This window comes from Cebidichthys violaceus, unplaced genomic scaffold, assembly GCF_023349555.1.
Source record: "Cebidichthys violaceus isolate CVI_PGR_0920_01 unplaced genomic scaffold, fCebVio1.0.p SCAF_151, whole genome shotgun sequence".
Classification (NCBI taxonomy): domain Eukaryota; kingdom Metazoa; phylum Chordata; class Actinopteri; order Perciformes; family Stichaeidae; genus Cebidichthys; species Cebidichthys violaceus.
In genome coordinates, this window is record NW_027176320.1 from 85,471 (window position 1) to 100,676 (window position 15,206).

The following is a 15,206-nucleotide window of genomic DNA, read 5'->3' on the forward strand; positions in this document are numbered from 1 at the left end:
CGACCGGAGGAAAATACTGTGCGTGGTGCCTACCTGAACCAAAATACCAAGGCAAGTGTGGATACTCCGCGTTACAGTTACACCCGTTTCTATACGTTACATCGTGTTCCTCCAGCTTCTCCTCACTGAACACCACCTGTGCTCATTAATTATACTTTAACTCAGTTGTGGTTGGTAATTAGACTCAACACGGTTTCACAGGACAAAAAGCAGTAGAAAATTTAATTCAGTTTTACAACATAATTATACAATCATGACAAGCTCCATCGTCAGTCTTCACATGATTAATCCAGCATTTAATATATATATATATATATATATATATATATATATATATATATATATATATATATATATATATATATATATATATATATATATAAAAAAAAAAAAAAAAAAAAAAAAAAAAGCACATTCACACAAACAAAAACAACAACAACGCATACCGTATTGCACACACTCTAACTACAATCTCACATGATAAGCGTGGACAATAATTATTTTTAAAACAATCTGTACATTGGTTTCTTCCTCCACTGAAGAGTTCATAATCTAGGGGGGGGGGGGGGGGGGGCAGAGAAACCGATATCAACGGATTCACAGAGAAACATTTACAGTACGGTTCACAGGTTTCACACCACTGTGGTTGTGTCTATTTAGACTTCCTTCGTTTGGCCTGCGTGGGGCTCGCTCCAGTTTCTGTTGAAAGGGAAAGAAGAGCGTCAGAGAAGAAGGTTGAGACGACGGGAAGACGCCATCTTGGATTACGGCCGTCATCATGTTGTTTTTTTTTTGCAACCAGTGAACAGGAAGTGACCACATCTGGACTGAGGAGGAGTGACGTAGAGACGCCGTATACGTCTCTGGTAGAGAGCTGTCAATCAGCGTGTAGCCCCGCCCCTAAATCATCCCCTCTTTATGGTGTGTTTGACTCTAAATGGAGCATAATGTACTAAATGAACATCATGCTGTATTGAAGAAGACTGTAAACTAGAGATTGAGACCATAAACTCATGTTTACAATGTTTACTGAGGGAATAAATCAAGAGAGAAGTAGAGTCATTTTAGACTAGACCTCTATACAACCAGAGGAGTCGCCCCCTGGTGGACACTAGAGAGAATGCAGCTTTAACATGTGAAGCATCGGCTTCGTTTAGTCGTCTCATTTACACTCTTTTTAAGATTCAGAGGGGCGTTCACCGACCCGTTTTATATCAGAGAACTAAACGTTAGAATCTCTTCATCTCGCGTTGAACCAAAAACACATTCAAAACACACAATGACTTAGAGACGAAGGAACAGGAATTGTAAAACTGCTGAGTCACTTCCTGGTTTCAGGAGTCATATTGTGGGGTTGATTATTGGTGCTTTCACATGTATGATTCACGTTCATGTGGATTTATAAAGGCGGGCAAGTGCAATATCTGACGCAGCAGCTTGGGAGACAAATTTCTATAAATCGACATACATTTCTTTTAAAAGGTGCTTGTGTGTTCGAGTCACCTTTAACAGCAGCGCTGGTTCCAGGCCTGGCCGATCGCTTCCTAACGCCGCTGTCTGCCACCGGCTCCTCCTCCACCTCCTTCTCTGCCCGGGAGCTGCGTCTGCTCGGGCCCTTCGGCTTCTCCACCGCAGCCCTGGGAGGACCGGACAGGACAAAGAAGACAGACGACAACGGGGAGGGGGCGCGTTACCGAAGACGTAAGGGCGCGAGTTACCTCTGCTCTACTCAGTGAAAGACAATAGTACCGCTCGGGACGCTGCTGTTTTTCCTCGTCTACCACAGATACCGTCCATCTTCCATCCCGACTGCTTCCACTACGTCGACATGAAACCCGCTGCATCGAGTCTTTGCAGCGCAAAGCGTGTTAAAATACATACCTTGGGACTAAGTTGATGGGCGTCTTTCTTTTCTTTGCCCATCTGTGATAGAAGTGGAAAAACAGCGGTAAACTATGAACTGTGCTGAACAGACATGGCTTCACCCCCCCGCCACCATATTCAGACAAAAACCAGGAAGAGAGATGCGGATAATCAGCAGGTCGGCGGTGTGGTGCAGCTTGCTTTTGCGATGGGCTCCGATTTAAAGGAACAGTGTGTACGTTTTAGTGCCCTCTAGTGGTTTGTGGCAGGTTGCAACCAACTAAAAAAAACCCTCAGCTCAGCTCCTCCCCCTTTTACAAGCGTGTTGGAGAACTACAGAACTACGGTGGCCTGCAGGTATCTTTAGGATTTCAGACAACTAGGCGCCACTCTTACCGATACTCGGTTCTTCTGCAGGAATCAATAATTGTTTTAAAAAAAAAAAAAAAGATTTTGAAGATTTTGAAAACAAATAAATTCAGAGCAGAATTAGAAGTTATTTATAATTTAGGTATATATAAATATTGTTTCTAGAGCAGCAACAGTGATGTTTACATCAGCAAAGTCTCTGTACAAAGTCATTAAGATCTCACTGGAGACAAATGTCAATAAAAGTAATGACATTTATTAAGATTGAAGAACACAGACATCCGTCCTGTCCTCCTCCCCCCTCCCCCCTCCCCCCTCTGGCCTCCCTTTCCTCCTCCCACCTCCTGTCCTCCCCCCTCTGGCCTCCCTTTCCTCCTCCCACCTCCTGTCCTCCCCCCTCTGTCCTCCTTCCCCTGGCCTCTGTCCTTCCCCCTCTGCCCCCCCACCCCCCCCCCCCCCTCCTGTCCTCAGTCCTCCTCGCTGCTTTGTCTCAGCCGGCAGAAGGTCTACTAAAGAAAGCTTTTGGCCGATCGTCCGTGCTGTGCTTGTGTAAACGTTCACAGATGTATCGATAATGCAGCGTAATAATAATAATAAATGACATCAAAACATTGAAAAGCACTATTAAAAAGCACCGGCAAAGTCGGGGCACTGGGGCCCGTTTAATACCGGGTTTCTGAACACATCCCTCCTTTCAAATAACGTAAAAACTAGAAAGGCTCTCCCTAGAGCCGGTGTCCCTTCCGGGCTGCTGTAGAAACATGGCGGTGCAAGATGGCGGCCTCCGAGGAAGACGACCCGCTCCCTACGTAGATATAAATGGCCTTTTTCTAAGCTAAGAAAAACATAACGACTCTGAGTTTGAGGTGATTATAAACGGATTAAAAGATAGTTATGAATATTACATCCAATATCTGCCAAATAACCCCCCCTAAATGTCACACACTGTTCCTTTAAGCTTCTGACATGCATTGGAATAATTCTATTGGTGCATGCCAATCATACATACCGAGTGCTGGCTCATTGTTTTCACCTTGTGCCTCCTTGGCCAATCAAATGAACTCCCTGAGTCTCACAGTGGGGTTAGAAATGTCTAAGCACTTCTCCGTCAAGAGCGCAGGGTTCTTAAGACTAGGCCAACTTTTCGGGGATCAACAATAGTATGGGACACCTTTAATAGACCCCCAGCACATGAAGCCAATCAACAATACCGCAGATTAAAAAGGACACAAACGTTTTGAAGGAATCTTACCCCTGCTCAGAACCTGTCGAGACCTCTTCACCTGAACGGGACAAAAACAAGAGTTAATTCTACGCCACTCGGTCCCAAGAGACTAATGTGAGATTCAAGCTTTTCTCAGCAACTTCCAAAAACGAAGACTCACCCGTCTTCTCACTGGCGGCAGGTTCCTGGGACGGTGGGACTTGTTGAATAGGTGCTGGGGGGGGGGGGTTAAATAGTTTATCAAATGATCAGCGAGGAATCTGTATCAGTGACTCTTCAACTAAAACCACACAAACAGTGAATATGTTAATGTTTAGGTGTTGAGCGTAAGGCTTCCGCAACCGTCTCTCCTCCAGTTTGCAACGGTTTCTCCTTTTTTAAACAAGAAGAAACTTCTTGATGGTACCGTGATGGTCAGTAGAGAGAATGCAAGTTTTAAGACACTTCCGCATTGGTTTCATCCGGTAGAACGGGAGGTTGCCACCTGATACCAATAACAACCATGTTGGTTGGTCATAATGATAACTTTGGGGGAAGGGAAGTGTTGACAACTTGGGAGACTTTCTTGCAAGATTTAGCAACTTTTGTAGCTAGTGTCACTGGAAAACACCGGGCTCGGTTGTATAATTTCTCTATCCAACATAACTCTTGCTCGGTTCTCAAGATTACCATCCCTAGCTTTAAGGTTACATGGAAGCTGATTGACCCGACCAAGGATTACAGCCATAAAGTGGTCGTCATCCCGTTAGCTTGATAGTTGTGTGCGTTTACCTGGGGTGGTCTGAGTGGTTTCTACAGATGCAGCAGCTGGCAGCACGGGGGGCTCCGCAGCTGGGGGGTTAGGCTGAGCTGGTGGAACTCCGCTGGGGTTTGCAACTGGAGAGGATGTGGTGGGGGCAACCTCCGGAGCCGGTCCAGGTCCGGCGACAATTGGAACAATGGACGGTACGGGACTTTGTACGGGAGCAACCGTAGAGAGCGAAGTAGCAGACGAGACACCTGTGGCGGCACCAACTACAGTGACTGTAGGAGCTTGAGAAGGTCCAACCTGGGCCTGGTTTGAGACTGAAGCTGGTGCGGGCACTGGAGCCTGGGTGATGATCTGAGTGGGAACAGCCACTTGGACAGGAGCTGGGGATGGAGAGGAGACAGCAGGCGGAGTAACGTTGCTCGAAGCAGCAGCACTAGTATGGGGAGCCAGTGCTTCAATCTGGATGGCAGGACTAGCGGGAGGATGAAAGACCTGTGGTGGCACCGCTCCGGTGGGCCCCTGCGCAGGCCTTTCTACAGGACTCTGCTGGGAGTCAGCTGTACCAGAAACAGCCGCAGCAGCCTGTGCAGGTTTACCTTTCACCTGGGCAGCGAGTGGTGGCGACATGGGGCTCTTGCGGATGGCGTTAGCAGCCCCAGGACTAGAGCAGAGAGGAGGAGAAGCCAGGGGTGCCTGGAAGGGAGATGATGCCGAAGGGCTGGGATGGGGAGACGGCTGCCGTACTGGGGGACTAGGTTTCTGAGCAGAAACTGCCTCACCTAGATTTTCGGTTTTGGGAGCCCCTGGGTTAATTTGCTGAGGGGCTGGCGGAGTACCGACTGGGACTGATGAGGACACACTAGTGGCAATCTGGACCTGTCCAACAGCACTCCTGGTAGGCTGAGTGCTGGTCATGCTAGCCCCCGAGGACTGGGTGGAGCTCGGGGCAGGAGAAAGTTGGATGTTCGCAGCGGACACTTGGATAGGCCCCACCATGGTGACCGACTGTGGGACCATTGTGGTATTGGGAGCCACAGACGCACCTGGGACCTGGACATTTTGGTTGATAAATACAGGGGTGGCGGTGATAAACTGAGGAGGGCGGGGGACAGGGGCCTGCTGCCGGATGTCCTGAGGTCTAATGTTCTTGTTGGGGACAGCCACCATGGTGGAGGCCATAGATGTGGGTGCCTGGGGAGGAGGGGGAAGGGTTATGGGGTTGGAGGTGACAAACACAGTGATCTGATTGGGGGAAATTGCACTAGAAGAGGCAGGGATCTGTATGACCGAGTGAACACTTGTCACAGGTTTAGGACTAGGGCTTGGTTTGGGTGCTGAGCTGGAGCTAGAACTGGTGCTGACAGTCAAGGCGGGACTGCTTTGACCGGAAGTGACTGGGTTGGGGCTTCCACTCGTGGTGGCATTCGCGTTAGTACTGAGGGTGGTGCAGATGGTAGGCGTTGGGTTTACATTTGAACTGGGATGGACACCGAGACTTGAGATGGGGTTCTGGCTGAGGCTGGGGGTGGTATTAGAGGTTGCGTTAGTGCTAGGGTGCGAGCTGGAAATTGAGGCGGGATGCAAATTAGGACTGCTGGTAGGGATTGGGACAGCAGTTTTGGGTTTAGCTTCCGATACATTTATAGCGGCAGTGGTGGCGACAGCAGCTGACATATCTGTGCTCTGGGTGTTACTGTGGAGCGGTCTCTCCGGATCCAAAGCGGACTTGGGGCTGTCCTTTCCCACAACATCCCTAACAGTAGTACTCTGTGCGGCCCGAGGAGGCATGTTTGCGATGGCCGAGTTATCCAGCAACTGGTTGAGGGAGGTTGGCGCTGCCCTAAGAGTAGGCGAGGCCTCGGAGTCCTGCAAAGGTGCCGTTTGCGCCGGGAGCCTATCAACTGTGCCGGCCTTCAGTTCCAAGTCAGGTTTAGGCTGCTGAGGCAACGGGAAACGAGGACTTGCCATTCTGGGAGCTGATAACTCCCTCAAAGGCTGTGGCTGAGGCTGAGGCATCTGTCGCTGCTCTGCTGTCATCATTCCCTGACTTTCCCTGATTCCCTCAGCGGTGTTACCTTGCATCCCGTGGAAGGGACTCTGGGTCTGCTGTGCCTCTACGACCCCACTCACTTGTGACGGCATAGATACTGGATTTGGGGGTGCTGAGGTAGGGCTTAGCATCATGGTTTGCCCCTGAGGGTTGACCAACTGCTGCTGGGGCGGAGGGCAGTTGATGGCCATCTTTGTCCCCTTCTGTCTCCCTGGACTTGGGGTGGCCGACTTACGGCTCGAGGCTGGACTTGACCTCCGGCTATTGCTGGGACTCGCCCTCTTAGCCTGCCCTCCAGGCTGCTTGTCCTGTTTAGCGCCTACACCTCCTACTCCAGCGCCAGTAGAGAAAGGCTGTTGACTGTTATTTCCACCCACACTGCCGTTGTTGTTGTTGTTGTTGCCGCCTGGTAAATTTAAGCTAGGAGGGGCCTGCCCAATGGCTTTCAGAGTTGTCGGGTTAAGACCTTGCTGATCAAATCCCCTGTTTAGGTTAGGCTGCCTGGGAGGCAGAGGAATGTTGATTTTGGGAGGAAACAGCCCTGCAATAGAGGCATTAAGCCTCTCAGGTGAAAGATTGATTTCGGAGGGTTCGGTACTGGGTGGACGATTAGTCGGGGTGAGGGGATGGTGGTACGGCCTGGGACTGGCTCTGTTGGGGGTTTTGGGCCTGGAGCTCTGTGAGGTTGTGGGGACATTGGGGAAATGAAGGCCCGACATGGGGCCCCCTTGCTGAGGCTGACTAGGTAACTGCTGCTGGGGACTGGCTCCGGTGTGCTGGGGCATTGGCGATGGACCAGGGCCTTGCTTCATCATGTGAGCGTTGGAGCCCTGATTGGCCATCATTTGTTGGGTTCCATTTCCAGGATGCTGCACCCCAACTTCTGGGCCGCCAGGCTGCTTCGGGTGAGCCCCTGCAATGGCTTCTTCAGATCCAGTGCCTTGAGGACCCTGCCCTCCATCAGGATGGGACATTCTTCGCGCAGCTCCTGCAAGCTAGAACGAAATACAAAACGTGCACAATGTCACTCCCAAGAAAATAAATAAACGGTGCTCTCACAAGTAATACTGTGTTTACATATGCTGCAGCACAAGACCCTCACCTGTGGGTTCACCATCAGGGGCATCCCTCTTGCTTTGTCAGGTGACGGCGGTACCCCTCCATGGCCTGGAAGGCTGATCATTACAGGCATGTTGCTTTGCTGTGACACGGGAAGCCTCTGCACCTCCGGTGGATTGCCCATGACCCTAGGAGGGATCTGCCCTCCGGGAGGGATGGACATGCGATTCTTTGCCTGCTCCTGTTGCATCTTCAGCATCATCATCATCTGCTGCTGTTGTTGTTGTTGTTGCTGCTGCTGCTGCTAAAATTCAAAATGGGGATCACCATTAAAACAAAAAATTTGCAGTAAACAACGTAAATAAACTGCGTACAATTGTGTTGATACCAAACAGTCATTACGGTACATGATGACGACAATAATAATACCTGTTGTAGCAGGTGTGGCTGTTGAGTTTGTTGCTGTTGTTGTTGTTGTTGTTGTTGTTGCTGCTGCTGTTGCTGCTGCTGCAGCTGGTGAGGGTGCATCTGGGGCTGGCCTTGACCTGAAGTCTGCGGCCCCGTCATCCCCTGCTGCCCCTGAGTATTCTGGAGACCCTGCATCTGCATCTGTTGCATCTGCTGCTGTTGCTGTATCTGCTGTTGTTGCTGTTGTTGTTGTAATTGTTGCTGCTGTTGCTGTATTTGCTGCTGTTGCATTTGTTGTTGTATTTGTTGCTGCTGCTGCATTTGTTGTTGTTGTTGTTGTTGTTGTTGTTGTTGTTGTATCTGTTGCTGTTGCATGTGCTGCATTTGTTGTTGTTGTTGTTGTTGTTGATGCTGCTGCTGCTGCTGCTGCTGCTGTTGTTGTTGCTGCTGCTGCTGTTGTTGTTGCATAAATTGCATCGGCACCTGCTGTAAGACTCTCTGGTCTCCAGGCTGGCCAGGAAAGCCTAGATAAAGTGTAGAGAGGCATGTACAAATCAGAGACAAGCACAAATTAAAAAGTAATGCGTACTGTCAAGCTATAAGAATCAGCAACTGAATGCAGATTCAAAATAATTGCCAAAATAGATTATATCTATGTTATTTACCTGCGGGCCTGTTGGCAAACTCGGGGAGTTTCTGGCCGGAGTTGTCCAAACCCAAACTCTGTTCACCACCCAGATTTGGCAGTTCGGAATCCTCCATGCCAGCAGCCACATCGAGACCACTAAGAGAATGAACAGATGGTTCTGAATCAATTAATTAATGGAACAGAGAAACAACTTTCTTCAACTGTCCACCATGGCAAAAACAAACCTGTAAGAAATACAAATTATTACCCAAGTCCCTCTACTTGCTGTTGTCCCTCTCCCTCTTTGGGCTTCTTCTTCCGTGCCGGTTTCTTCTTTTTGGGTTTGGCCTGATTGCCCCCACCTGCTCCCTGTTTACCTCCTGGCCCAAACTGGCTGGCTGAGATGTCACTCTGCAGCAGGTTGACCAGCAGTGGGCTCGTCAGCGTTACATCCTTGCTGACGGGAAAGCCTCCCGGCTGCACGCAAGCTCCCGCCATCGGCATCTGACCCTGGAACTGTGGGTTAAAGTTCATGCCATGACCTGGAAAGTGGCCATTTCCCATCTGCATGTGCTGAGGGCCCCCCATCATGCCTTGCTGCTGCTGCGCCTGCATATCAGGGACCATCTGTTGGACCCCCAAGTCCCCTGTCCCACTATTAGGATCTCCCAACGGATGTGGGTGCTGTTGAGCTGCCTGTTGTTGTTGTTGTTGTTGTTGCTGCTGCTGCTGCTGTTGCTGTTGTAACATGACCTGTTGCTGTTGTTTCTGCTGCTGCTGTAACTGCTGCTGTTGCAACTGCTGCTGGATAAGAGGATGACCAGCAGGGAGCCTCATCTGTTGCCCATGCATGCCCATTGCCTGATTAGGGTTGCCAGCAATAGGAACCTGCTGGGGCTGTTGCTGGTTCATCTGCTGGTGTTGTTGTTGCTGTTGCTGCTGCTGCTGTAGCTGCTGTTGCTGCAACTGGTGCTGCTGCTGCTGTAACTGCTGTTGTTGGAGTTGAGCCATTTGCTGCTGCTGTTGTGGAGTCATCTGCTGAGGGCCAACCTGGCCCTGGAACTGAACCATGTTACCTGGAACGTTTGGAGCAGGGCCACGCATCATCTGGCCGGGCATGACTCCAGCTGGAATCTTGCCTCCAAATGCCTGCTTGTTGCCTTGCATCTGGTTGGCAACCATTTGTTCCATCATGGAGTTTTGTTGCTGCTGTTGCTGCTGCTGCTGCTGCTGCTGCTGTTGTTGTAGGAGCATGGCCTGGTGCCCTTGGCCTCCAACCATCTGACCCTGCCCATGCATCACCCCCTGGCCTTGCTGAGGCATCATTTGCTTGGGTGGGGTCATCCCTCCTCTCTGGCCTTGACTGAGGGGCCTTGAGAGGACAGTCTGACCTCCACCCTGGCCTTGAACCTTCTGGCTGGGGGAGGAAGACACGGGCTGGACCTGATGCTGGAGGCCCATCATCTGGGTCTGGAGGCCAGGCTGCTGCTGGCCCATACTAGGCCCAGCGGTTGTACCAGGGGGCAGACCGGCCATGCCACTCTGTACGCCCATAACATTGGGCTGGGCATGGGGTGGACCCTGCATCGAGTTTGGTGCCGAGGCTGACGGCGGAGCTCCTGTTGTAAAACGAAGAGGGGAAAAAAAAAAAAAAAGACATAAATGGGTTTCACAACCGGTAATAAGCTAACATGTCCTCTGCTAACCGCAGGTTAGACCACAACGTGACAAATGAGGCTGTTTACACAGCAATTCTGCAATATTGTACGTTTGTGTTCCTCTGACAGTGTTCAAGTTTGATTAATGCATTAGCATGAAACAAGAGTAATATTTGAAAATATTATATTAACATCCTAAATTAAGACCATCTTAATCGCTGTGAGTCCGTATCAATCTAAAGAATACCGGATGAAGCTGTAATAAATGGTCCTGGTGTTGGTAGTTTATATGGCCGGTAAGATGTTCAGTCCATTCTTCTTAATTAGTCCACTCGCTGCAGCGTCAACAAACTTCTGTGCTGTTGATAGCAATTTATATTTCCTGCTCAAACTTCAGGCTACCACTATTCATTTTGTTAATAATATAATGAAATTAGCATATAAATGAATTTTAAGCGTGGTGCTATAATTGCTTCTATCTGGGGGGAAAAATAACGTTTTATGTATTTAAAGTAGTTATTGGTTTGTAGTGTTTATTATTCAGTAGTCATGGTGTTTTAGTTTTCAGTCAAACAGCATTTCCTGCAGGTCTCATGTCTCATTTTCACACGAGACATGAGACCTTTGCGATTGGGTAGACGGTGAATGTTTCACCTGTGTGAGTCATCGCCTGGCTGCTCTGTAGCTGCTGATTGGCTCCTCCTCCGGCGGCTCCCGGGGTGCTGGCACTCACCTGACCTTGGACAAAGTTTGGGTTTGGAAAGCCCATAGGACGCTTCGGCATGCCTGTAATCAGAGTACTTCAACATAACATACTAAAGCACATACAAGGGGAGAAAAAAAACAAACTTTTTTTGATTGCATTTCAGTCTACTGAGAGACGACTACTAACAATAACCCACCTGGGTGAACTTGGGCCCCAGGCTGTCCATGCTGGGGCATTCCCATGAAACCTTGTTGCATGTTACCCGGTTGCCCGAGGGCAGCTCTTCCTGGTGATCCGACGCCCTGGGGGAAACCCTGTGGAGTCGTCGGTCTCTGAACCATCATGGGAGGAGTCCCCGGAGAACCCTGCTGAAAAGGAGACGAGGAGGAACCAGGGGACTTGGCAGTGAGGTTGCCCTGCGGTCCAGACGTTGGTGGAAGGGGCGGAGGGGGTCTGGGCGGTCCTGCGACACCACCGGGGCCGGCCTGTAGGCCTTTAGGCTGGGGGGCGGCAAACTGACCCACTCCCGGCTGCTGCTGTTGCTGTAATTGTCCCTGTCCCATGGCGTTGAACACCTGCCCAGCCTGCTGGCTGCCAAATGGGTATGGGGGCGGAGGGTGGCTGGGAGTCTGAACCGTAGCAAGAGAGGGAGGACGCGGAACCATTTGGGCTTGCGGTGGCGGCTTTCTCCAGGCAGGGCCTCCTTGGGGGGCTGGTGGCTGGAGGACCCCAGAGGGCAACTGGTTCCAGCCAGGAGGCACAGCCATCTGACCCGACGGGTTGAACGGAGGTCTAGGGCCGAGCTGAGACAGCTGAGCTTGCTGCTGGGCCTGTTGCTGCTGCTGCTGTTGGTGGTGCTGCTGCTGCTGCTGAAGCTGCTGCAGGGCGGCGGGGTTGAGCGGTCTCCCGCCCTGCAGAGCCTGCATGTGATGGGCGGCCTGAGGGGGCATTGGGCCTGAGACATGGGGGGGACCAGCCTGTTGGTGCTGAAGTTGCTGTTGCTGCTGAACGGACATACCTGGCATCATCGGATCCATAACATCTGTTGAGAGAGGAGGACGCAGTAATTGCTTGTACCCATTCTTGTGCTGTCCATGCTGTGAGAGATTCAAAATTACAACATGCATCACTTGACGTACAAGAAATAAAGACCTGAACCTGTCTGTGAAGAAGGTCTCTGAACGCGTGGATGCATCTGTCCACTGCTGCCTGGTACCATCGCCTGACCCGCCATGCCGGGTCCAGGGGGAACCATCGCCGGGTTAGCCATCCTCACCACTCCTAATGGAAATATGTGCGTATTCAATCGTTTTGTCCGACTACCAAAATATCTACTGTCCAACATGCAAGCACAGATTCAGTCAGTTTCTACCAGAGACCACGTGTAATCGATCCAGTAAACTAATACCTGGACCAGGCTGACCTGGAAAGCCAACATCCATTCTCATCTGGCCGGGTGCTCCAATTGGTCCGTTCACTCTGACTTCCTGTCCCCGGTTTGGTCCCACAGCCACATTGATGGCCCCTTCTCCTGAAAGACAACAGAGGGGACACGTATAACTGACATCTACTAGGGTCTTGAGACAGACAGACAGACAGACAGACAGACAGACAGACAGACAGACAGGTTCTGAAGTGAGCTGGAGACTGAAGGCTGCGCTGTTACCTTCTATCTGCACAGAGAGGATCCCCAGGTCTCTGAGCTGCTGCTGGTTGTTCTGGGCCAACAGCCTGAGTCTCTCTGCAGCATCCCGAGGAATGTTGAAGGTAACCCGCACGCTGTTCCACGGCTCCACATGCTGTGGCTGCAGCCTCTCAGAGCCTAAACAAAACAAAAACAAAAAAAGGGACAATGAATGGATAGAAGTTGCATCTTCAGTGTCAAAGTAGTGTTATTTCCACCAACTAACCCATATCAAGCATGTTTGGTATGCCACTGAGGATAGACTCGAGTTTTTGAGAGAAGTCCTCATCCTCCATATTCCCCTGGAAGGCAATAAAAACGGCAGAACCCTCTCCCTCCCTTCGCTTGTTGACTTCCTCTTCTTCCTCTTCTTCTTCTTCTTCTGCTCCTGCGCCTCCATGGCAACTCTCTGCATCCTCCCCGACACCAGAGTCCCTGTCGGAGTCATTATCCGCCTCCAGGTGCTCGGTCCTCTGGGACGAAGAAGGCAAAGGTGGGGAACATCGATGAGCCATCCTCCCCCTCTGACTAGGAGTGGGGTATGAACCGTTTCATGCTGAAAGAGAGAGAGAGAGAGAGAGAGAGGGAGAGAGGGAGTGATAGACAGAGAGACAGGGAGAGAGAGAAACAGAGACAGAGAGAGAGAGACAGAGAGTGATAGAGACAGACAGAGAGAAAAACAGACAGAAAGAGACAGAGACAGAAAGAGAGACAGAGAGAGAGAGACAGAAAGAGAGACAGGGAGAAAGACGGAGACAGAGAAACAGAACGAGAGACAGAAAGAGAGAGAGAGACAGAAAGAGAGAAAGACAGAGATTAATTAATTAACGTCAGTTGACGTTACGTTGGATAAATCGACCGTTGGTTAGCTTGGTTATTAGCATAATTAGCATTGGGCCTCAGCGCAGACGTCGGCTAACGTAAAGAAATCAAGAACACAAAATATCCACTATTTTCATGTAATTGTTCTGATACGAACACCCACTACGAATAACTACGTTTCTATCAGTCATCTTACTATGAAAGAGGATTTATAAAATGAATGTCAAAGGCGGTTCCTGCTGGCGTCTCCGAAAGCTCCAGTTAGCTAAATGCTAGCGTTAGCTAAGCTAAGTAGCCACTGCAGTTAATTCATCATGAATGCATTGAAACATAATCGTATTCGCTTCTCGGTTGTTTTTGCCGTAACTTGCAACACGACGCTCTCGGTAAGATTCATGCATTTGAAAAAGCAAATTACTTACCGCATATATTCATCTGTTAATTAAATTCGTCCAGTCGACATCTAGCTAGCTCAGATTAGCTAACAAAACATGAAACACAGGCAACGTCAGAAGAGACGTCAAGCTGGCGGGGCGAAAATAATACTTTTTCCGGTGTTGCTTTTCAAAGTAAAATCCAAGAAGAAGCAACGTCCCTTTAAGTAAAACAAAACGCAGCAGTGAAATACAAAAAAGGAATAATAAATAGTTAAAAAAACAAATCAAGTAAAGTTGAATGCTATTTTTCATCTACATTGAGATTAAAATGTTTAATGTATGTTATTTTGAAATTAAGACAAATGTAAATGGCAAAAATAAAAATGTAATTATCATAAGCATTTATGTTTTTAGCCAAAAGAATAGTTTTCTGAAATTAATTCAAAGTTTACAGTTTTTTGCAGTTCTTGGTGCCATGAATCCACCTAAAATACACATGAGTTTAAATGCTGCGATGCCTCTAAATAAATGCTGAATCCCGATTTGGTGTGCACATTCATTGGACATTTATTAATAGACATCAGACATCCCAAAAAGCCAGGTCAGATGCACCAAATGTGCACGTATGGAAGAACAAAAGGGGCGACACTCTTCAACGTTGGGGTGTGTGCAAACATTTTATTTCTTGGGTTTGGACGGTGCTGATTTTCTTTGAATTAAAATCAGATACAAATGCACGTGAAAACAAACATCAGGTGTGCCAATGCGTCCCTTAAGGCTCTGGTTCTCTACGGTACAGGAAACAAGCGTCATATTGCACAAGTGCCCAACAACAGGCTCATTGGATCAGTCAGCATGGGCCGTACCGCAAACAGCAAACAGCAGAATTCATTTATACAGCCCAACAAATGTTCATATATAAAAACAAGACAGATTACATTCAATCCATCAGAGAATAATCCGATTTATTCCTGTTCTAAAAACAAGTATCCCTGCTCTAAATAAAAAAATAAAAATGTAAGCGAGAACTTTAAAATAACGAAATCATGCAACAGCTACATAAATTATATATTTAAACACACACACACACACACACACACACACACACACACACACACACACACACACACACACACACACACACACACACACACACACACACACACACAATTTAGTGCCATTTAACCTGTGAAAATATAACAAATCCTACCAATGGACGATTCTGAACATGGTCCCAAGGAGCCATTTGATTGAGGGGTTAAAACTCCAGCAGCTGCACCAAACAACATCTAATCACAGTTACGCGTCACATAAAGAGCGGGAGAGAGAATGGTTTAGTCTACAACGGCCTAGTTCAGGTGTGACAATGCAACGGCTTAAATCACGAGTGTAAAATATGATCACCTCCACCATCCGGTGTGATCTCACGTGTTACTTCAAATGGTGGCGAAAGGCAGCGGAAGAATCGCAAAGCATGCACGTGTTGTAAGTGGTGTGGCGTCATTACGGGGGTTTTGCCCATTTAATGCAAAGAAACAATTTGTTCGTCGTTAAATTTCCTTTAATCCTATATTCATAAAAAGCAACGTTCGTCTCATTATCTCAA

The 15,206-nt window shown here is 48.9% G+C and overlaps 1 protein-coding gene across 5 annotated transcripts; it reads right to left on the minus strand.

The window, feature by feature from the left end:
- Positions 1-413: 413 nt before the first annotated feature.
- ncoa6 (nuclear receptor coactivator 6) lies at positions 414-13,742 on the minus strand. 5 transcript variants are annotated; one of them, XM_068710385.1, is made up of 17 exons: positions 13,646-13,742; positions 12,628-12,957; positions 12,384-12,539; positions 12,141-12,248; positions 11,876-11,998; positions 10,914-11,759; positions 10,666-10,797; positions 8,622-9,972; positions 8,391-8,509; positions 7,747-8,249; positions 7,361-7,621; positions 4,229-7,253; positions 3,618-3,671; positions 3,485-3,515; positions 1,882-1,923; positions 1,504-1,637; positions 414-699 (listed from the first exon to the last, which is right to left on the minus strand). In XM_068710385.1, the coding sequence occupies exons 2-17, from the start codon at positions 12,914-12,916 to the stop codon at positions 653-655; spliced, it is 7,221 nt and encodes a 2,406-aa protein (XP_068566486.1). In that variant the 5' UTR covers positions 12,917-12,957; positions 13,646-13,742; the 3' UTR covers positions 414-652. The 5 variants fall into 5 exon arrangements, with proteins under 5 accessions (XP_068566486.1, XP_068566485.1, XP_068566484.1 ...); XM_068710384.1 differs by having other exon boundaries at positions 7,361-7,618; positions 12,126-12,248; XM_068710383.1 differs by having other exon boundaries at positions 12,126-12,248.
- Between the last annotated feature and the right edge of the window lie 1,464 nt (positions 13,743-15,206).

Coding starts and splice junctions, on each gene's coding strand:
- ncoa6 (XM_068710383.1), bottom strand. CDS start 12,916: ATGGCTCATCGATGTTCCCCACCTTTGCCTTCTTCGTCCCAGAGGACC. Junction 11,760..11,875: donor GAGACCTTCTTCACAGACAG/GTTCAGGTCTTT, acceptor CTCTCTCAACAG/ATGTTATGGATCCGATGATG. Junction 7,622..7,746: donor AGCCACACCTGCTACAACAG/GTATTATTATTG, acceptor TTTGAATTTTAG/CAGCAGCAGCAGCAACAACA.